Below are 23,602 nucleotides of genomic sequence, written 5' to 3'. Positions count from 1 at the left end.
GTTAACAATTGTGCCTAAATCCAACTAGGAAGAGTTACATAGACATAACTCATGCATAAACAATTGTTGTGATAAAAGGGAACTAAGTACTCGGATTAGATAAACGCGAGGTTGTTACCCGATGACCAATTAATCAATATCCAACCCTAGCCCTTCCCGTGATATCTCCATTGTCAACGACACCAAGAACGTACGGTTTAGACTAAGATTAAAACATCAATTAACAATTTACAATCAAACATTCATGCACCATAACAAACATAGCAAATAAACCAAGTTCATTATTCTAGAAATAAGATTCATCACACAAAAGTCATAAAGAAACCTTCACCTAAGATGATCACCGAAAGTTTAGCCGGACATTGTTTGGTGGATCATCATAACATCAAGATTGAAGTTCATATGAATCAAAAGATAAACCAAAATGTTAGAAATTGTTCACAAACACTTGCCAAAGCCAAAAATCGCCCTAGAACTCCAGAGAAACGTCCAATGATGAGATAATGTGAAAAGACACCTGAAAAACGGTTTTAATGAGGCTGTTATGCTTTTGTCCGCAGCCTCCACCATAACTTACAGTGCCTACCGTAAGTTACGGTGGACTTCAAGTTGTTACGGTTGTTTGCTACTGAGGGTACGGTGGAAGAATATGGATTTCAGGGCTACCGTAAATTACGGTACCCACCGTAATTCATGGTGGACCCCTAAATCTTGTGTTTTGTTTCTTCTTTCCTTCCATTCTTGACCCGTTCCATTCCAATCCATCCAAAGCAGCATTTTATCCATTTTTAGCTCCAAAGTGTACCTGAAACATAAGCAACTGTAGTCATCTATTTCAAGATAACTTCGCGATCAAGTGAGGAATAAACTCGTCTTTTAACATCATTAAGGGTTGTCCTATAGACCACCCGTCAATAGCCTACCTTGTAGCGACTACTCGGCGAGTACTCGGCCTTGGAGACCTTGTTTTACAACCATGCCCACCATAGGAGAGGTGCAAAAAGCTTGAATCCCTTATTCTTAAACTTTTATTAAAACATTAAACCAATCCCGCGAGGATTGTATCCCTGCTGACTCAGACCAACGGGTTGAAGGTGATCGCCGCCTCGGAAGGGGGTCCACCGCATTTTGCATTAGTAACTTACTTAATTATCTTTCAATATCCAATCTCTTGGGATTGTATCCTTGCTGACTCAAACCACTTGGTTGAGGGTAACGTCGCCTTGGAAGAGGGGCCTACTACTATAATTAAGATAATCTCTTAAAATGCCCAAAGTGCAAAAATCATTAAAACGGTACATGAAAGATAAGTCGGATCCAAGTGATTCTTTCTTGTCTATCATTTTTAATTTATTTTATTTTCTGTTTTTATCTTTTTATTAGTTTAAAAATCTTTTCTCAAAAATTGGTTCGATTAGACGTTGACGATAAGCCGGTACTAAAAGCTCTTGTGTCCTTGGATGACCTCGGTATCTTGCCATCACTATACTACGTCCGCGATGGGTATACTTGCCCTAAGCGTGTGTGTAGAGTGATAGTAGAATATCGTGTTTTATAAATTTAAAACTTGAAATCAGCGAGTAAAAAGAGCTAAAAATAACTAAAAAAATATACTCACACCGACACACGTCAATTCTCCCCCAACCTTTAAAATGTATGAATTTGATGATGATGACGAGGATGTCAATTTTGCATATTTTAAAAGTGTAAGCATTTACAATTTGAAATCTTTATCCATTTTGTCACATGCGCTTTATACAGTTAATCGAGAGGGTTATGTTATGAAATTTGTTATTTTTCATGAGCTGTTAGAAATACCACAAGGAGACAGAAGGCGTTACCATGATAAAGTTTTGATAATCATTTTACTTGAAGGAAGGATACAAAGATCATGTGTGTGAGCGAGAACCAATGACTCGATGATATGTCAATATAAAATAGGGATGAGCTCTGTGTCGGTACTAAAAATCACCAAGTATGGGTATTGGTACCGAAAATGTTTGGTATGGTACTGGTATTTAAAGGTAAATTTTGGTAAAATACAAGTACCGTACCAGTACCGAAAACGCACAAAACTGGGTACCGATTCGGTACCGAAAAATCGGTACGGGAAATTCGGTACCTTTACTAAATGCTCATCCCTAGTATAAAATCCGAGTGGGTAAATCTATTTTTTGATTATCTTTGTTTGTTTCTTTAAATCTTAGTCACCTTATGTAACATGGCAATGAAGCTCAGTAACTTAAAAGAGACATGGTTGTGCAATGTAACTTGGCTGATTAGGAATTGTAAAGGTGTGAAAACTTTACTCTATTTTATAAATGTAATTTTGTCAGGGATATTCTAATAAATGACGTCATATAGTTTTATTTTATTTATATTTTTTAGGTCAGTAAATGTTTCATTAAGACAAGGTCAGATTCATTTACTTGCTTTATAGTGAATACTACATTTAAGTAAAAAGATTTTTATGAAAGCAAGCAAATCTTGAAAGGATAGAAACATGTTATTTTTTACCAACAAAAAAAACCTTCATTAAACAAATTGGAAATGCAGAGACTCATCAAGCAGCAAGTGCACAGATAAACTTAATATGAATATGACTGAAACAAAAACACACCACACCCTTGGGCATCCATATGCTCTTCCTTGAGAGAACCTTTTGTTTGAAAGCGCCACCTTGTGAGTTCGACCTTTCAAAATTATGGGTTAGGATTTCCATTAGTTTATTGTGTTAACATTAGTCTGTAAATGGTAATATCTCACAATAGATTTCTTTTTAATTTCATAAGAGTATTAATTTGTGGGGTCAAGTTATTCTACAAAGTCTTCTAATTGTAAGAAGTGTAAGAAGGATTTATAGAGTGATAAGTGTCTAACAACCTAAAACTAAACCCACTACATCACCACCAAAAACCTAAACACCCACCCCCACCCCCACCCCCCCACCCCCACCCAAAAACCTAACCCCCCCCCCCCCCAACCAAAAAACCTAAACCCCCCCCCCATCCCCCCCCCATCCCCCCCCCCCCCACCCCCCGGCAAAAAAAAAAAAACAAAAAAAAAAAACTATACCTCACAAAAAACCCCCAAAAAACCTAACCCCCCCCCCCCCCCCCAAAAAAAAAAACCTAAAAAAAACCTAACCCCCCCACCCCCCAAAAACCTAAAAAAAATCTAAAAAAAACTAAACACCCACACCCACCCATTGGTGGTGGTGGATGTTTAAGGGGTTTTTTTTTTTTTTTTAGTGGGTTTTTTTGTGTAGTGGGTTTTTTTAGGTTATTGTACACTTGTCACTCTATAAATCCTTCTTACACTTCTTACAATTAGGATCCTTTGTATTTGATCCTAATCCTTAATTTGTGAATTCAACATTTGCTTTGTGTTACAGTCGGATGTATACAACGCTGGGGTGGTGGGAAATTGTCACAAGTATGATCCACTGGGATGATCTTAACCCGATGCAGGTATGTCATTAAGTCATTAACAAAGTCTCATAAATTTTAACTTCAATATTGTTATAATACATGTTGTTGCTTTGACTTTCAAGGTCCTTTTAAAGGTTGTATTGATGTGTGTGGACGGCAAAGGGTGCTTATCAGATGACAAATAGAGGACATGCATTAGGCAACAGACATACAAAACTAATTTCTGTTGTATGTATTGACTGAAGTTAAGATGCTATGAAAGATCTACATGTGTTTATAGAATAAATGTTTGGAGTGTAAACTAAAGATAAAGAGAGTTGTAAATTTTTATAGGAACATGTGGTTTGTCTTGATAATGTCTTAAGGTGGGTCATATGTTATTGGTTTGAAAAAAATATAAACAGTAAATTGCCAAAATCGTCTCTAACGTTTGGGTATGTTTGCCATTTTCATCCAAAACAATTTTTTTGTACCATATAGTCCTTCATTTTTGGCAATTTTTGTCATTTTCATCCAAACGTCTGACTTTTTTGCCAAAATCGTCCCTGAGATTTGGGATTATTTGTCATTTTCATCCAAATGTTTGATAGAAAAAAATAAAACAAATTAGATGTTCGGATGAAAATGGTAAAAAAAATCCCAAAAGTGAAGGACTATATTGAACAAAAAAGTTATTTCGGATGAAAATGGCAAACATGCCCAAACTTTAAGAACGATTTTGGCAATTTACTCAAATATATATATAGTAGTTTCCCTAATCAATCTTTTTAAGTTACGTAGATAAAGATAGTTGTTGATGTTTTTGAGAATTCTATATTAAAAATCTGATTAGTTGCAATTGTTAATATGTTAATTTTTGTGTATTTTTTTATTTATATGAGTAAATTACTGTTTTGGCCCTTGTGGTTTAACCAGTTTATCCATTTCAGCCCAAAAAAGAAATCTTTTAAAATATCAGACCCCGAGGTTACATTTTATAATGGTTTTGGCCCTTGACACTAACTTGGTTACTTTATTTTTGCAAATAAGTGTAATGGTAATTAGGTCATTATATACCTTAGGGGTTGTTTATGATAATTACAAAGTTCTTTTAATATTTAAGAGATTATTAATGCAATTACTCAAGGTTTTTTTTATTATTTCGTTATTGTTATTTTCACGATTATTATTTAACAAAATACGTTTTAAATATACAAATAAATATGTATTTTCATTAATCGTTTATTTTTATAAAAGTTGTTTTATAAAAATAATTTGTTATTTTACATTTTGTTTAAACCACCTATCGTTTTTAAAATTGTTCCTTTTTAATCGTTCTTTTTAAAGTCGTTTGTATTTTGGATTTTTTTTAATACTTCTTTTTTACCATTTTTTAAATCATTTATTTTTTAAACGCTTATAAACTACTCACTTTTTAGGTCGTTCATTATTAAATTTTACAAAACGACGTGTATAAAAACCAAAAGAAATGTAAGATTTGAAAAAAAAGAAACATTCTAATAAAAAAATTGTAAAAGATCGTTCTTTTTTCAAACTTTTTTTAGAATAGTTTGTTTCTTTTTCAAATCTTTCTTTTCTTTGGATCGTTTGTTTATTCAAAATTCATTATTTTTTTCACCTTTCGTTTATTAAATAATTCGTGCATTTTTAGTTGCTTACACTTGTTAACTTATTTTTTTAAGGTTTTGTTTTTTTATAAACATCATTTTTTTTAATCTTCATTTATTAAACCACTCGTTCGTTTAAAATCAATCATTTTTAAATTCATTCGATTTTTGAAATCATTCATTTTCTGAAGTTATTTTTCCCTAACGGGTATAAGTAAACTTAATACAAAGTTTTAAAAATGAACAATATCAAAAACGGTTCTAAAAGGAATGGTTTAAAAAGAAAAGCTTTTAAAAATTAATGACTAAAATAAAGAATTGTTTAAAAAAGCTAAAAAATGATTTTAAAAATAACAGTATAAGATGAATCGTTTAAGAAAAACATTAAAATACAAACAACTTTAAAAAGAACGATTTTAATAAACAAGCGGTTTAAGAATGAATATTTTTAAAAACGATATATGATTTTAAAAAGGTTGAAAACAAATGATTTTAAAAATGATGTTTACAAAAAACAAACGTTTAATGAAAGTATATATTTATTTGTATATATAAAACATATTTTGTTAAATAATAATCGTGAAAATAACAAAATAATAAAAAAAACTTGAGTAATTGTATTAATAATCTCTTAAATATTAAAAGAACTTTGTAATTATAAAAAAACAACCCCTAAGGTATATAATGACCTAATTACCCTTACACTTAACTGCAAAAAAGTAACAAAGTTAGTGTCAGCGGCCAAAACTGTTATAAAATGCAACATCGGGGTCTATATGTTAAAAAATTCCTTTTTGGACTGAAATAGTTAAACTGGCTAAACCACAGAGGCCAAAACAGTAATTTACTATATATATATATATATATATTAATCATTAATATATATAACTTGCTCTAACCCATAAGCCTACATGCACTGTGTTTGTATTTTATTTTATTTATACACTTATAATTATGATTTATCTCATTCTTAAACCCGGGAAGTAGTCCCGGGTGATTAGGAATGGCAATGGGCTGAGCTTGGGCCGGGTATTGGTAATCCCTGGCCTGTACCCAGTTGTAATTCTTTGTCCCATACCCGGCCCGTTATCCGTCAGGTATCGGGCATACCCGCGGGTATCGGGTATACCCGTTAATTTCTTAAAATCACCCGTTGGGACAAATGTGCAATTTTTACTTTGATGTTTATATAATTTACTATTTTAATGACTATAACAAATGAAAATATAATTAATAACTTACATATCATATTCAGACCACACATACTAAATTAAATTAAAACGATTGCTTAATTAAGTAATTGTATCAGGACCACCTAATTGCATAAAATATCCACATAATAAAGGGTGATAGCTTTCATATCCAATATACATGCTCAAAAATAAGTTATATGTTCACTAAACACTTGCCATATACATATCCACATATGCCTATAGAGAATGTAATAAGTACATGTACTAAGTTTATATATATGGAAATCTATAATATGATACTTTCGGATATTATTCGGATAAATGGGCTGGGTATCGGGCGGGTATCACAAAATCCCATACCCATACCCGAATTTTTTCTATTTTTAAGCCCGTACCCGCCCCATAATCATTGGGCTTCGGGTACACCCGGCCCGTATGTTTCGGGTTACAGATATACCCGTCGGGCTTGGGCTTTTTTGCCATCCCTACGGGTGATAAGCTAGTATATATATATATATATATATATATATGGGTATGATCAAATAAAAAGTTTATTTTGCCTAAGTAGGATGAGAAGGAATCTTAACTATTTTTTTTTTTCAAATCAATGGTTAAGATGAAAATGTATGAGAAAGGAGGGGTGGAAGGGTATCCAGGGAAAATCTTATTTATGGACTTTTGCTCTCCACATGCAATACACATACATATTCCACCCCCATTTTTAAACGTTCATAACTTTTTTATACGAGCGTCTTTTTATGTTTAATTTGAGTACCATATTGCTATATAAAATATGAAGACTAAAAAAACCCACTAAAATGTGTTGTATTTCTATGTTGTATAACATTTTTATGCTGGATTTTTGTACTATATTTATGTGCTAAATTTTTTGTGCTGAAATTTTTTGTCTTAAATTTTTTTTCTCATTTTTTTGTGCTGTATTTTTTTTGTACTACATTTTTTTTTTGCTGAATTTTTTCGTGCTATATTTTTTTTACTAGATTTTTTTGTGGTATATTTTTTTGTACTACATTTTTTGTGCTATATTTTTTGTACTATGTTTTTGTGCTATATTTTTTTTGTATTAGATTTTTTGTGCTAGATTTTTTTTATTAGATTTTTTTTGTTGTATTTTAAAAAAAAAAGGTGTCACATGCCATTTTCACTCCTATTTATAAGGATCAAAATGCCCTTTATTCCTACTTATTAGGAATACCACATATTATCATCACAATCTTTTTTAAGCTACTTAGACAAAATTTACTTTTTAGTGGATCCTTTCCCTATATATATATATACACATCTATATTGGATGTGAAAAGATAGTGTTGTTGGGTGTATGTATAGTTAATAGTTGGACACAACAAAACACTGACCAATTAGATACAATGTACGCATCTTGTCTTCTACTCTATGAGCTACAATCCCATGAGAGTGAACCCACAACTTATGAGAGAGAGAGAGGTGACAACAATGGTTACTTTACTATAAATGACAGTCAGGTTCAGCATAGCATATAATTATCACCAGAAGTAAACATAGAAGAAAGAGAACAGCCTGCTGTTAATCTTTTCTCTGCAACCTGAAGCTCTGTTTCAATATTTCATAAGGTAAACATTAATAGCTCCAATTTTATTCATCTAGATTCTTGTTTGCAGCTAATTATATCAATATATAAAGTTATGAATCTCTTAAATAAGTTGTTTTGTTAAGTAGTTATTGAAAGAGGAACAGTTTTATCATTGACACTGAACTAATGTTTTGAGTTGAAATTATGCGATAAATGAATTTTTTTTTTGTTTACTCATAGTTTTATCTAGATTTTGTGATTAACAATTCCGTTAGTTTCATGAAGAACATGCCTGGTCCTAGCTACCTGGTGTTGAGTTTGATTATTATAAATTTTTGAAACCAGACAGGTGACTTTCTCTTGCGGTGCCCGGTGACTAGGGGTGTAAACAAGCCCAGAGGCTCGAGAGCAACTCGTGATCGGCTCAGTTAAAAGCTCGAACGAGCCGAGCCTTAATGAGCCCGAGCTCAAGCTCGAGCCTGGAATAGCTTAAACGAACTCAAACAAAATTTTAGTTTTGTATATAATATAATATAATAGCAATGATGATAACATTGGTGAGTCGAGCTCGAGCTAAGCTTTGGCTCGCTTAATCGATATTGAAGCGAGTTCGAGCCGAGCTTTTAGCTCGTTTGAGGTTGTTCTCGAAATAGCTCGAGCCGAGCTCAAGTTTTGGGTTTTACTCGCGAGCTGAGCTTGAGCTCAAAGAAGTAGGCTTGAACCGACTCGAGCTTTATAAAAACATAACGAGCCGAGCTCGAACCTAGTCGGGCTCCGGCTTGGCCCGACTCGTTTCGTTTACACCCCTACCGGTGACTTACTTTAGGGGAGGGGAGGTCATCAGTTTGACCGTTAGAGTCTCGTAAAATGTCATTCGCGAGCCAAGGGTTTTACTAGAGCAGTGGGTTTCCTTTGGAATTGGTGACGGGCCAGACTTTCAAAATCCAATATTTTACACTACAATTTTTTTTCCCGAAAGACCCCCTCCCTCACTAAGCTTCACCAATGCGGTCCGGGTCACCAGCGTTGTCTGCGATCACGGGCGTGGCCTTTTGCTATGGGTGTACCCGGGTGGCCGGGGACGGGTATAAAAGTATAAAACTAGTTGCTTTAGTTTGTGGACCTTAATCCGCTAGTTTAGTTTTTATAATTCTTTTATTTATTAATTTGATCCAGATTTAGTGGAGTCAATGCTTGAATATATGATTTCCTAATAAATCTGCGTATCCGTTACAAATTTCTAACAAAATGATCGTCTGATATCATGCATGTACGATCATGATTTTATCTGATTTTCATAATTTACGGCTTAATTAATGTAAATTTTTAATGTAATTCTGATATTATAATTTTTCACAAAACCAACTTTTCTATGTTGAAGTTTTAGAGATCTGAAATGAAGAACTCAGAATCAGAACAAGCTTTCTACATTGAGAGTGATGACGATGAAGATAATGATATTATTGTGGGAGAAGATGATGAGAGTGAATCAGAATGTTCAAATTATTCTGATGATAATGCTCAACAACAGAGTAAACATAGTTCTTTAAACCCTTCATGGCCTCAAAGTTACAGGCATGTTCATATTATCACTTTTATGATTCTTTTTTTTTTGCTAATAATTTTGATTAATCTTTGCTGTTATAAGTAGGTAGAGAATATATATATATGTATGAATATTGAATATTGATTGTCCCTTTTTGGGTTTAGATGTTTTTATTTTTTTTTAGATTTATGCGAGTTCTGCAATTTTTTGTAACATAAAGTAAGGTTTTTGGTGGTACATTGGTAGTATTGTTAGTAAGTTGTGTGTTGAAAGGGCTAGTTGTACCGTTATACGAAAGAAAGTAGTTAGATGCAGTGTAGTGGTTTAACGCCCATCGCCATGTCACCCAATTGGGCGTGAAACACCGACCTGGGCGTGGGTGGTTTTTTCGTGAGTGGAATCACAGGTGTGGGGTGGATGGGTTGAATGATTAGCGTGGGGTCCATAACTTTTCACTAATCACTTGCACACACTTCACTTTAATTTTTATTTTTTTTTTCTTTTGTTTAATTACCATGAGAAACCGGCAATCGTTTTTTTTTTAGTGAAACCATTACACATAGTCTTAGAGCATCCACACTAATATTTTTTTGAGTGTTGCTTTTACTCATTTTCCACATCATCCATTTTTTGTTATTGGGGCCTTTGTTTTTGTGCCCCATTTTTAGAATCATTTTGCTACAAAAACAACTAAAAACAACAAAACGGTGGCCCCCTTGTCCTTGTAAATATATATTATATAGATAGAGATAGGTAAGTTTAAAAATTGGGTGATGATGCAGTAATGTTTTTAGGTGTATTTAAATTAATTTATTAGGAGAGATTTTGATGTTTTTTTCAAGAATGAGTGTTTTTCTGATGTGGCTGCTGACTAGGCACGTTTTTTTAATGTTTTCAGGCAATCGATTGATCTGTACAGTAGCGTACCATCACCGAGTCTGAACTTTCTAGGGACTCCTACGCTATCTCGATTAGGCAGTTCGTTTTTGTCATCATCATTGACACAAAGACATACTCCTGAGATACTCCCAAGTTTGAGCAAGCCTTTTTTGCCACAAGTAACAGACAACCAGCAGCCACAAGAAAGACGAAGTTCACACTCTCTTCTTCCTCGACGTGAATCTTCCGCCAAGAAGTTGTCACATTATCAGAAATCTTCTAAGGCTGCACATGAGCTTCCTGTTTCTAGGCAGAGCTCATTTGGTCAATCTGTGATTAATGGTATGCAACATAAACATAATTATGTTTTATTATATCGGAACGAATTAATATATCTTATGATAATTTTGTGCAGGCATAAATGTTCTTTGTGGAGTAGGAATTCTTTCAACTCCTTATGCAGCCAAAGAAGGAGGATGGGTTGGATTATTATTATTATTCGTCTTTGCTGTCCTATCTTTCTACACCGGTATCTTGCTTCGATACTGTTTAGATAGTCATCCTGGCCTCGAGACTTATCCAGATATCGGCCAGGCTGCCTTTGGCACCACAGGACGTCTAATCGTTTCTGTAAGTTTACATTATTATTATTAAGCGTCATAGTTTGCGTCTTAATTACTTGAAAAGTGCATATACATCACTGCTAAAATTACATTATGACTAGTTGCTGACTATTTTTTTCTTTTTGGTTTTTGTTTTTGTTTTGGTGCAGGTAATTTTGTATGTGGAGTTATATGTAAGTATATTCGTCTCAAATTACATTATATATATATATATATATATATATATATATATATATATATATATATATATATATATATATATATATATATATTAATTAGCAACTCTTTGCTGACCATGTGGTAGCCTCCTTTGACTTTTTTTTTCTTTTTATCGTTACTTTACATTTTTGTTTACACCTCTGCACTTTAATAAAGTTATCATACAGCGTTTAAACTTCGATAAAGTTACTTTTTTTTTCTTTCTTTGATGACTATACCGAGTGCCAGTAGAGTACTGATACCATCGTAACGCACGGGGGTAAAATACTAAAGTTATCATACAGTCCCTAAACTTGAATAAAGTTACTTTTTTTCCTTCTTTTACACCTATACCGAGTGCAGTAATGTACTGTATTGATACCGCCGCAAGGCGCACGGTAAATACTAGTTTGCATTTGTTGATCATTACGAATCTAGTCGTATTTCATTTAGGTGATCCACAAAATTTATTTTCATTTTAATGTTAAAAGTTAATTGAAACTATGTATGAACATTCGGTCACCTGTGGATACACTTGTGTGAATTTCCTGCAGGCATGTTGCATTGAATATATAATCTTGGAGAGCGACAATCTATCGTCTCTGTTTCCAAATGCTCATTTAAATCTCGGAGGACTAATACTCGACTCACATTATTTGTTTGCTATTATCATCAGTATTGCCGTGCTTCCTACAGTTTGTCTCCGTGACATGAGTGTTCTCAGTTACATCTCTGGTACGCGCTACATAATATTTTCAATTCTTCTAACTTTTTAAAATGTTCTAACCTTTGTCAACGCTTTTTATCCAGCCGGTGGAGTTATCGCGTCGGTTCTTGTAGCCGTTTGCTTGTTTTGGGTCGGCTTGGTTGATAAAGTCGGCTTTCAAATCGAAACCACAAAGGCCTTCAACCTCTCCGGCTTCCCTGTGGCTATAGGGCTTTACGGCTACTGTTATTCTGGACACGCTATTTTTCCTAATATTTATACATCTATGGAAAACAGGAAGCAATTTCCTATGGTCTTGTTCGCCAGGTAAACTGTTAACGTACCTGTGCTGACCGTGAAAAAGATCAATATGCGCGTCTATAGTCATTGTTGATAATTGATATGTTGTCTGTTGTCTATGCAGTTTTGGAATATGTGCTGTTCTTTACGCTGCGGTCGCTGTAATGGGATACATGATGTTTGGCGAATCAACAGAATCGCAGTTCACTCTTAACTTGCCGACGAATTTGGTTGTCTCCAAGATCGCTGTGTGGACAACCGTAAGTTAACTACAAATTATGGTAAAATGGTAAATATTACACATCTATTTTCCAAAACTTTAGTGTATTTATATCCTCCATTTATTCTTTGCAGGTAATCAACCCATTTACCAAATATCCTTTATAATATGAGCTAAAATCTTCATTTATTAGAACTAGGGGGGCAAACGAGTCGAGCGGCTCGCGAGCTGCTTGAGATCGGCTCGAGACAAAGCTCGTAATGAGCCGAGCCTTATCGAGCCCGGGCCGAGCTTGAGTCTAAAACAAAGCTCGTTTATCTATCGACTATCGAGCCCGAGCTCGTGCCTGGCATGTGAAGCTCGTCAGGCTTGTCGAGCCTTATTATAATATTAGTTTTTATTAACAGTTAATTACATTTACCCCTTATTTAAAGTTCTCTAGTAAACGAGCCGAGCCCGAACCTATAAATATGCTTGTTAAGTATACGAGCCCGATCTTCACTTATCAAGCTTGCGAGCCTAAATGAGTCTATTATTTATGTTTAATATATTAATTATTAGATAATAAACGAGCTCGAGCTCGGGCTCATCTCGGCTCGTTTGCACCCCTAATTAGAACTAAACTATATTTGAAAGGACGGGGCAATCAGTTAACTGTTTTTCCTTGACTAGACCTACATATGCGTTGACCATATCTCCGGTGGCTATGAGTCTCGAGGAATTGCTACCAGCAAATCGTGCGAAGTCTCGTTTCTGGTCCATCGTCATTAGAACTGGTTTGGTGCTATCTATTTTGGTTGTAGCACTCACCATTCCCTTCTTTGGTAAGTTCAACCCCACACACACCCATACTAAAAATGCATTTTCTTTTCTTGTATAAACTAAAGGTTTTGATGTTTTATCTTATTCAGGTCTTGTAATGTCACTCGTCGGATCTTTACTGACCATGCTAGTGGTATACTTTTTTTTTCACACTGTAGGGGTGTTAAACGGGTCATGTTCATGTGTAGAACTTGACACGAACGCATACATGACACGCTTGTTCACAGGTTGACACGAACATGGCCTGCACCCCAGAAAAGTAGTATTTTTATTTATGTTATTCAAATTAACATCTAAAATTACATATTTATAACATAAAATACAGATGCTTACAAAACAATTATGTTTAAACTATATGGCACAATTTCTCTTTAACTCTTAGATTTTGACACACCATGATTTTTAAAAAGTTATAAAATAAACGTGTCAACCAGTTACAAGACTGAACCTGACCCGTATTTTATATATACCAACGTGACTGACTATACAGATATATGATTGTTACAGACGTTGATACTTCCATGCGTTTGCTTTTTGAGCATCCTTAAGGGAAATATAAGCTGGTTTCAGGTATAAGTTAGCATTCAAATTAACGCGTAGTACAATCAACAACGCGTAATTCATTCATTTATTAATTCAGCCTCGTGTTTTTTTATTTGTTGGTAGGGGTCATTCTGTGCATTGATCATCTTGGTTGGAATCATCTCCTCAGCTATTGGAACCTATACATCCATATTGGAAATTATTCATCAGTTGTCCTGATCATGTTAATTTAATTTGATACCTTTATTAGTTAAGCTTTATTGTTGCTGTCACCATAAAAATAGAACAAAAATTTAGTTCTGTTTTTTTTTTTTTTTTTTTTTTTGTGATTGTTGTTACTATGGAATTTTATCTCTCTTATCTTATGGTATTGACCTTATATCTAAAGACAATATCACAATCAACATTTTCTTATATCCTCTCATGAAATGTTGGTAATTTTACTGTTATCAACGGATTTTGAAGTATCCTGCTTTTGATGTCAATTGGTAAAATAAGACATGCATAGATAGTGTTGTAGATGGGGACCCTCGTCTTTTTTAATATTCATACATTATCATCATCATCATCATCATCATCATCGTACTCAGTACATCCCACCAAAAGCAAAGCAAAGGTAGGGTCTGAGGAGGGTAAGATGTAGACAGCCTTACATCTACCCCGTAGGAATAGAGAGGCTGCTTCCAGTGACACCCCCGGCTCGATTTTTCTAATCTTGTTAGGAGAGAATTGTAAATGATCCATCATTTTTTTTGTAGAGAAGTTAGTAAGTGAACATGGTAAATGGTATGAGGCTATGTAGAGAAGTTTATAAACCTGTTTTATATATAAATATGCTGGATTTTATTCCAAAAGATATGCAGTATTTTTTTTTGGATGATTTCTAGTTTGTTTTATGATGGTTCTTGATGACACATTGCATGCAAGATACATTCTTATTCCTGTTGCAATATTCAAATAATTAATACTCAAACTTCTTAATTATCCTTTTCATCCTCTTGTGGCTTCTTTTCATTTTCTTTCATAGCCAATTCTTCTTCTTTTAACCTTGCTTTGGCCTTCTCATTCTCCTTCCTTTTTACATCGAAAAACTCAACGAGGCCACTGAGAGCAATGTCAGGGTCGTCATCTTTCAGAAGTTGTTCCGCTACTTCAGCAGGGGTAACCTCCACCTCGGATAGCAAGTTCTCAATTTCTTCAAAATAATGGTGTTCGGTGATACTAAGGTAGTTGGAGGCTAACATGTGAAAGGCGCTTGGGGTGCAGTACGACATGTGGATGTGAAGATCCATACGACCTGGACGAATGAGTGCGGGATCAAGTTTGTCCTTCCTGTTGGTTGTTAATATGATGATTCTCTCGTCACCGCAACTTGACCATAATCCGTCAATGAAATTAAGAAACCCTGATAATGTTACCTAACCAAAATAATTGTTGTTAGATTACTAATATTCTTATCATGAAAGCAATTTGTGAGAGTTTGAATGTAAGAAGTCAGTGAGTGAATCAAGCAAGTGTGCCCACCAAATTCTAACATCCCGGGCACACCACCGGTTCGGTTTACTTAGTCTTAACCGTTAAACTACGGTCGACCAGGACTTGTTGAGTTTTGATTAACCAATAACTAATAAAAAGTCGCAAGTTTGGTGAATAGTAACTTTTTTTAAGTTTCATTTTCACCCTTTATTATACAATAAAAACTATAACTTTTTTAAGATTCATATTCACCCTTTATCCTATAAATAATATACGTCTTTAAACAAAAAGTTTTATTTTTCTCTTATAACTTTTCTTCGTTGCTTTTTTTTTTTTCTAAAAATCAATTATGCGGTTGCATTTAATTATATTTCTCGACATAAATAATACACGTCTTTAACCCAATAGTTTAATTTATCTTTTATAACTTTCATTCATTACTTTTTTTAAAATACGTGGTTGTGTTTAATTTTTTTTTTCAACATTCCTAATTTATTGAACTTATTAGAACACACAGTTGTACTCGAAGTAAATTATGTGTCTTAAGTGTAAATCGACACAAACCTCTAAAGCAAATTACCATCCTCACACTCTTTAAAATAAATAAATAAATCAAATGATACTTATATAATACTAACCTTGGAACGTTCTTCACCTTGTTGACTCTTTTTAGCTACACCTTTCGCGCCTTCTGCTACCACCCGATCATGCAACTCCAAAGAACAATCTATATCCTCCACCACCAGTATCGAGCGATTGGCGGTCGCCACCAACAACCTCCTGAGCTCCGAGTTCGAGTTAATATCCGTCAACTCCAAATCATATATATCAAAATTCAAATAATTCGCCATAGCAGCAATCAAGCTCGATTTCCCGGTCCCTGGAGGACCATACAACAAGTACCCTCTCTTCCACGCCTTTCCAACTCTCCGATAATACTCTCGCCTCTCTAAAAACCTATCCAAATCCTTCATCACCATCTCCTTAACTCCGGTATCCATAGCCACTGTCCCAAAGCTAGCAGGATGATCCAGATTAACCGATGTCCACGTCTTGTAGCTCGAATAACTCTTCTTTTGCTCGACCGTGAATAGCTTCACTGATTTCTCGTTTTGTTTCTTCTTTTTGGCTTCTTTAATTATAAAGGGTAAGTAATCGTTTAACGCAAGATCTTTGTGTTTCCGGTGAAACGTGAGTTCCAGCGATCGAAGATCAGATCGTGTAGATCCGCTGTCTTCGTTGAATGAGTAATATTCTCTCGTTGGTTTCTTCTTGGAAACTAAAGACCAGATGAATTTGACTCCATTATAAATATCTGTATACTCCTCGTTGATTTCCATTGCAACATTAATATGTTGTTCGTTAGGGTTTTTGGTGACCTTTAGACGGTGGATATTGGAGGATATGCGGGTGGAGAGGTATAGTTGTGTGGCGTTGTAGATTTCGTTGTCGCTAAATCCGTCGAATTCGTAAATGACCATTGTTAGGTGTGTGGAGAACTTGTAGATAAAGTTACGGAAGCCGAGATACATGTATTCTCGAAACTCGGGTGGTAAGTAATCTTGGGAGACGCTGCGGACTACCATCACCGCGGCCGCGATGGAACCGACAGTGTTAATGATTGTTTTGGCCGTGTCAATTTTGGATTCAGTTGACAAGGAAGAAGGCATTTTGAAAGTCTTAAGTGGTTGGTTATGCAATGAAGAAAAATAAACTTAATATATATAGGGAAGTTCAATTTGAAAATTAATAAATTTAATATAGAAGAAAAAGAAAATAAATGTCATAATGGAAAAATTTACGGTTACATTTCAAAATTTACACATATATTAAAATTTATCCTACACATGTCAAAAATTATTATTCACCCTAAATTATTTTATCTTGAAATAGTATATTTGAAAATGAGTTAGAAGTTTAATTAGTTAGCTAATTAATTACAATTAAAAATTTACCTATATGCCCTTGTTACTAACATTAAATACACACATTAAATGAAATAAAATGGAGGATTTCTATTGGTTTAAAATTTATTCTTTTTATTCTTACATAATTTTTCTTCTAATTTGATGTAAGACCCTTAGTCCATTTATACGATTATCATATAGATTTTTGACTATATTAGCGTATTTACGGTTAACATACACTTGGAAATTTTTGAGTTTGTTAAAACATTTTAAAAGATAAAACATTTCAACATTTTGTAAATACATTCGCCGTTTAAAAGTGACGACGAAACTATTCGCGGAAGCTTGATTCTTGGGCATGTTCGGTTCTTCATCGAGCTTGATCGACCTCCGGTACATTACATAATACCTACATTTCATAAAAAACATGAAATGAGTTAGTTTTAGGGTGTTTATAACGTGTATAATTAAGTCCCAAAAGCTGAACAGCAGTTAACAAAATTTTTCCAGGTCTGGGGGTCTGTCGCGGGGTGCAACAGACTAGTCCTCATTTATCGCGGGCCGCGAGGGCTCTCGCGTGTCGCGATGGTGACTTCAGTCGCTGTTGCATGGCGCGACAAGTCACTTTTTCCAGCAACTTTGTTGCTGAATTGCAGCAACTTCCAGCCAAACTATAATTTACGCAAACAAGCATAACTTGCTCATTTTTTATCCGTTTTGACTCACATTTCTTCCTACGTGATCGTAAAATTATCCTCCATCACATGGAGTTAACATCCGACATCCGGATTAACAAAATTTTGGACTTTTAAGCCTTCGGCTTAAAAATCTAATTATGAACTTTTGACCCGTTCATGTATTAATCAAACAAACATGTTTGTTTGATCCCCATTTTCTTATGAACTTCACAAGTTCAATATTTTCTATCTTATAGGTTAAAATCACATATTTCATAAGTATTTTAAATCCATTTTCGCTCATATGCTTATTTTTACCCGTTAAGGGATTTTAAGCATATTTTATACATGAATCGCTTTCATTTGTTTCTAGCATTTTATTACCACAGTTATTATCAAATAATCTTCCTCCACACTATATTTGTGTCGGATTTAATGTGGAAATTTATAAATTCCGAGTTTTACCCCTCGGATCATTATTTTACGGCAAAGACTCCTATGGAGTCAATTGACCAAAGATTTACATCTTTCACTTTTGATACTTATTCTAAGTATTTGTTTAATCATAAAACTCGTTTCCAAACAACCTTTAAAGGTCGTTTGCTCAATTTAGCTTACAAGGGCGTTTCGGTCCATTTTAGTCTTTCATTTACGATGAAGGACTTGTGAAAGCATGTTTGACCCAAAATCACTCTTTTTAGATATGATTTTGTTTGAAAAGTCATTATGTTTCAAATCAAAATGACCCTCACTTGAATCATTCGGTTTACTCATTAAAGTAACCAAATGTCTATTTTTACTTTAATTAACTCTCAATGAACCTCTCGTTCTAAATGAGTAGTTAATCTATTACACATACCTGGCTCGGATTAATATATTGACCCGTTTCGATACCTTGCCTTAATAGTCGTTAAGTAATAGCGATGTAAATATCCATTCGATATTTATTCCTATAATCATACAACTCGACAAACCATTAGTCGTTATTGTCAAAGGGTGATATTTTCACCTTTTGACCCGTTTGGTCTAAATGACCCTGTATCTTTGCGAGATGGATTTATTATCGTCTCGTCTACATGACTCGCTCCGGTTCACACCGTGCGGTCATTTTACTTATAATTCATTTCTTTATTATTTTGACCCTTTTATGTCTTTCGTCATAAAGTGTCTTTCAAAAACTAACGGTTATCATCAACGAGTGACCGAATTACCGTTTTACTCTTATTATTTGTATTGGTCTACCTTATAAGGTAATCATTCAAAACTGGTTATTTATTAGTCATTTCATGACTAAATAATCGTATTAGCTCTTTTTAACCATTAAACATTGTTTATCATTATTGTCTTTTTGTTCCGAACCGCACATGTCGTGTCGGAACATCATAATTCAAACATGACTTTCTATTATTCACAACCTATAAACCAATAGGTATTCAATAAATAGAGTGTAAGCTTTACTTACCTTGCATCCAGATTATGCTTTTCCTTCATAATTGATTTGTTTGACCCGCTTCATTCCCAGGCTTCCACCTAGCTTGTCAAGCGTCAAACTATCATTGTAATTTGAAATATAGTTAAATTAGTCATAATCATTTACGACTATTCCATCCTACAATTCTTATGTCGAATTTATCATTCGATCATATAATTGGTCCTTTTGACTTTTAAAAGTCAAACTACCTATTGACGAAAGTAATTACACGATGTAGATCAACTACTCGTTTTATTACTTTGTCAATATCCGGTAAGCATCATTCTTATGCTATCGGTTTAATTACTTATTCAATCAAGTTCATGTAATCAAAATTCATAACTTATTGAATTATCATTACATAAATTATTTTTTTAACACATGATGATATCAACATCATTTTAACATGAATCTATCATCATTTTTCGTTTTATCATACAAAACCCAATTCATACTAGGTATGATTATATACTCAAACACACAATTTGTTCAAGTATTTCCTTATTACTATCATGTATGATGATTTTAAACACAACTATATCATCAATATTATCCTATGATTAATACCCACTTATCTTAGTGTGGTAATTCATTAAATCATTCCATTCTTAGCATCATATGTATAATTTTCACTTAGGGTTTTGTTCCTAAGCAAGTATACATCACTAATTCAATCATAGCTTCAATAATTCATTCATAGTTCACGATTATGATGATTATTCAAATTTCACAACTTCACAAATCATCAAAATTTGACATACCTTATGATCTCCTAGCTTGGGTGATCATTAATTCACGATCAATTGTGAATTTGAGCTTCGTTTAAGCCTTCAATTTGATGATTTTTGATGAGATTAGGGTTTTGGCTCATGGGGAACATCCTGGGTTCGAACAGAACATTCTCAAAACACACTCAGTGTCTGTTTTGATTATACTTTTGTTTTTATAACCTAACTTTCCATTTATCTGAATTTGGCCCTCTTGTTTGGTTAGTTATTAAGTAGGCTACAACCTACTTATTTCTAACAATATTTCCACTTATGAACTAGGTTAAGCATTCCTAGTTAAATTAGTGGGTTCGGGGAATTTACGACTCAGTTTATTTTAAGTCCCGTTAACTCGGGCCTTTTTATAAACTTTATTTCTTCAAAAGCTTTCATTTAACTTTTATTCAATATTAGGTTTATTTATTTAAAATCCTAATATTTACCGGGTTAATTTTACCATTAACGGTACTTTACCCGTCTTTTAGTATTAATGTGGTTTGATTACTAAAACCGTTTTTAGGGTGTTACAAGTCTATTCCCTTAAAGAGGTTTCGTCCTCGAAACCTTTCTTACATAGTTCATTGAGTTTTAAACTCAATGCATTTGACCTGAGTAATATTTTAAGCATTACTCATACTTTAACCAATTGTGTTAGTATTACCAGAAAAGTATGGTAATATCTTTTTGGTTACAAATCATATACGTATCTCATACAAATAATACAACTCAAAATAACGTAATCTCGTTATTTCGACCATTTTGGTTAATTTAGCGAAATCCGTTGCTGTTAGACTATTGAATTCTTCATGAATCCGTTAATTTAATCCATTTAAAGGTCCTTAGTGAAATCTTTTACTTTTAACAAACAAACTCCATTGTTTTTGAATTTATTCATTCGGTTCATTCATACGGAATCCACCGCTTAAGAACAAATCAAATTTCTATAAAACATATTACCACATACCTTATAGTTTTATCCTTTAATCGGGCATTTGCTTGATTTGATTTCCCGACACTTCATTTGTGTTGTCTTATGATCCCTCAATATAGGTGATCAGTATTCTCCGTTAGTGAGGTCTCATGGGCCGTCACTTTTATCTTGTATCTATATACCTTTGTTGTTTGCTTGACCTAGTCGCCAATTTGGCCATTTGATCATGTAAATCTATTGATTTTATTTATTCCACGCTATTCTTATAATAAATATCGTATTAACCAAATTCTTAATTTGTATTTTGACCTTCACCGGACTCACTAACTAGACTTATTAGTCTAGTTACTTTATACCCATCGCTCGGGCTATAATGTGATTATACTTCACATTACTTTTCTTGACCGTGATCGTGTCACGTCAGGTTTAGGTTTATTTCAACCTTTCATTTACGAAATATCTCCTTTCGAATATATCGTCTTGCACCTATCAGTGTTAAGACCTATATCTTTAATATTTACTATTTAAATTCCTATCAGAATTCATGTTTATAAAAATGTTATTTCTTACTAAAACTGAAGTTTTAGTTTAGCATCTTCTCTTTTAAGTTTTGTCAATTACCCATATCAAGAAATTGACGGCTAAGAATTTATTCTCTTTCATCCTTATTTTACGCGGGGATTCTTAACTGGTTTCCTCGCTTTGTCTAATTAACCCATAGGTTCTATCACTTAGCCTCGTGTGCTATTTCTTTAGGCTTTCACCTTGTTAAGGCAAGGCCCTTATAGTTTATTTTTTTATTATATATATTTTTTATGACCCTTAGGGTCATTTTGGTCCTGTAGACCTTTTCATTATTTATAACCCGAAGGTTATGTTAATCCCGTAGATCATTTCTTGCTCATGTCATTCTTAAAATACAGGTTTGGTGTCAAGGCACCTTGTTTATGTTTGAAAATCATTTGGTTTCAAGTTTAAGATCCGTTAACATTGACTGTAGTTCATGACTACAATCATTTTATTTCAGATCATTCTCCCGATTCTATGACTTCTCACATCATTTATGCGTCGGTTCGTCTTATGCTCACCGTTATCTGGTTTGCATATACTCGTCTTTGATTATGTCCCATTACCGGGCTCATTATTCTTTTGCGTTTAACACTACCGTTATCCGGCTTGCGCTTAATTATTCCCTCCGGCATTATATTGTATTCAACCCGTTTGACTTATTAATGTGAAATCCATCACTTATAAACAATCAAACTTTATTCTCTATTCAACCCGTTCAACCTCAAAATAGTTGAACATATTTATTCAAAATTTCTATTTACGAAATTTTATAGTCTTTTAGTCATAAATCATAATCCGAGTCCTTTGACTTTCAAATTTCAATCCACGTTCCGGTCTCTCGGTTTACGCATGTGTTTAAATTCCTACCAATCAACTGGGTGATTTACCGAAGTCATTATTAATGCAACCCATTAGGTATGCATTAAGACTTCGTTTTAACTTGTTTGGTTGTCTTAGCGAAATCCATCGCTTTATTTAACCAAACCTTTATTCTTTATGTGACCATGCTTGATGGTCTTGTAAATTCTGAATGATGATTATCATCATCATTCTTTCTTTACTACGACCAAAGTCAATGACTTCAATCGTTTTTGTGTATGGGCAATACCTTTGTTTCTATGACCTCGCGGGTCATTTACAATTTGGTTTTACATGCCCCTTTTTGTCAACCATAGCTCTTTCATCTAAAAGGACCTATTTCACGAATTCCCGTGGGTTATTTATTTCTATGCGCATCATACATCGTTTTTATGGTTCCCTCGAAAACCATTTATACGAGTATGCCCATAAAATTGCTTGACCCCAATGTTCTTTTAACTTTTTTTTCATCTCGACCTCACCACATCGGACCTAACTGTGTTCATTATAAGACGCTCATGGTATCATGTGTTCACTACTTACTTGGCCAGAGTAAGCGATCAACACATGGTATACATGACCTTATTATAATTACCACATCACGTCCCATGTAAGTAATCTCTCGATTTATTTCACTTTTATGATTTCATTTGGTAAAACTTTATTTAATTGTCAATTAACAATTATTAGTTTTACTCGTTTTATCCTTGAACATATACAATGTTCCTTTTTATAATCATTTATACAATCACATTCGTCGATGTGATCATTACTTTTCTCAATTGAATCTTTATTGAAAATACTTACTTGGATGATTACTTTCGTCCAAGTTTATATTCAACTAAATTCAGTTATTGTCCTATTATTCACGACTGTGAAGAATATGTATCTCTACTGAATTTCTCTTGGAAACGTCATCCTGGATAGGTAACCTATCCAGGTTTTCCAAGTTTCATAACCTATATGCAACTGTCATTCACTATGTGTTCGTTGCATATTTCTGTTTATGCTATAAGTTTAAGACGTGTACCTTGTAGATACTTGCCCCGATAAACTTTCCTTTTTGTTCGATCCCTCATTTGAGATCGTTTCTCAATTCCAGTCTTTGACGTGTATGACTTACTTGTCATACTTCAGACTATTTCTTTAGACTCTCGTCATCTTCGGATACGAGTGTCCTTCAACTAAAACGTATACAAAGATTAGTGACAATTGACATTAATAAGCGCCCGTATTATAATACAAGGCTTTCTACGACACGTGTTAACACACGTAATTCGATTAACTATATCGGTCTTTTATCTCTT

The 23,602-nt window shown here is 33.9% G+C and overlaps 2 protein-coding genes across 2 annotated transcripts; one reads left to right on the top strand and one right to left on the bottom strand.

Moving 5' to 3' along the window:
• Positions 1-7,550: 7,550 nt before the first annotated feature.
• LOC110868314 (amino acid transporter AVT1C) lies at positions 7,551-13,938 on the top strand. The gene is made up of 13 exons (XM_022117449.2): positions 7,551-7,841; positions 9,183-9,376; positions 10,246-10,568; positions 10,642-10,856; positions 10,999-11,022; positions 11,602-11,782; positions 11,858-12,080; positions 12,178-12,313; positions 12,408-12,427; positions 12,952-13,097; positions 13,185-13,228; positions 13,603-13,665; positions 13,762-13,938. Exons 2-13 carry the CDS (start codon positions 9,198-9,200, stop codon positions 13,855-13,857), a joined length of 1,650 nt encoding a protein of 549 aa, XP_021973141.1. The 5' UTR covers positions 7,551-7,841; positions 9,183-9,197; the 3' UTR covers positions 13,858-13,938.
• A 616-nt stretch (positions 13,939-14,554) lies between these two features.
• Positions 14,555-16,794, bottom strand: LOC110868315 (AAA-ATPase At3g50940). Its single transcript, XM_022117451.2, has 2 exons — positions 15,753-16,794; positions 14,555-15,056 (listed from the first exon to the last, which is right to left on the bottom strand). Exons 1-2 carry the CDS (start codon positions 16,782-16,784, stop codon positions 14,616-14,618), a joined length of 1,473 nt encoding a protein of 490 aa, XP_021973143.1. The 5' UTR covers positions 16,785-16,794; the 3' UTR covers positions 14,555-14,615.
• Between the last annotated feature and the right edge of the window lie 6,808 nt (positions 16,795-23,602).

Source organism: Helianthus annuus, chromosome 7, assembly GCF_002127325.2.
Source record: "Helianthus annuus cultivar XRQ/B chromosome 7, HanXRQr2.0-SUNRISE, whole genome shotgun sequence".
Classification (NCBI taxonomy): Eukaryota; Viridiplantae; Streptophyta; class Magnoliopsida; order Asterales; family Asteraceae; genus Helianthus; species Helianthus annuus.
This window is presented reverse-complemented; position numbering and strand designations above follow the sequence as displayed.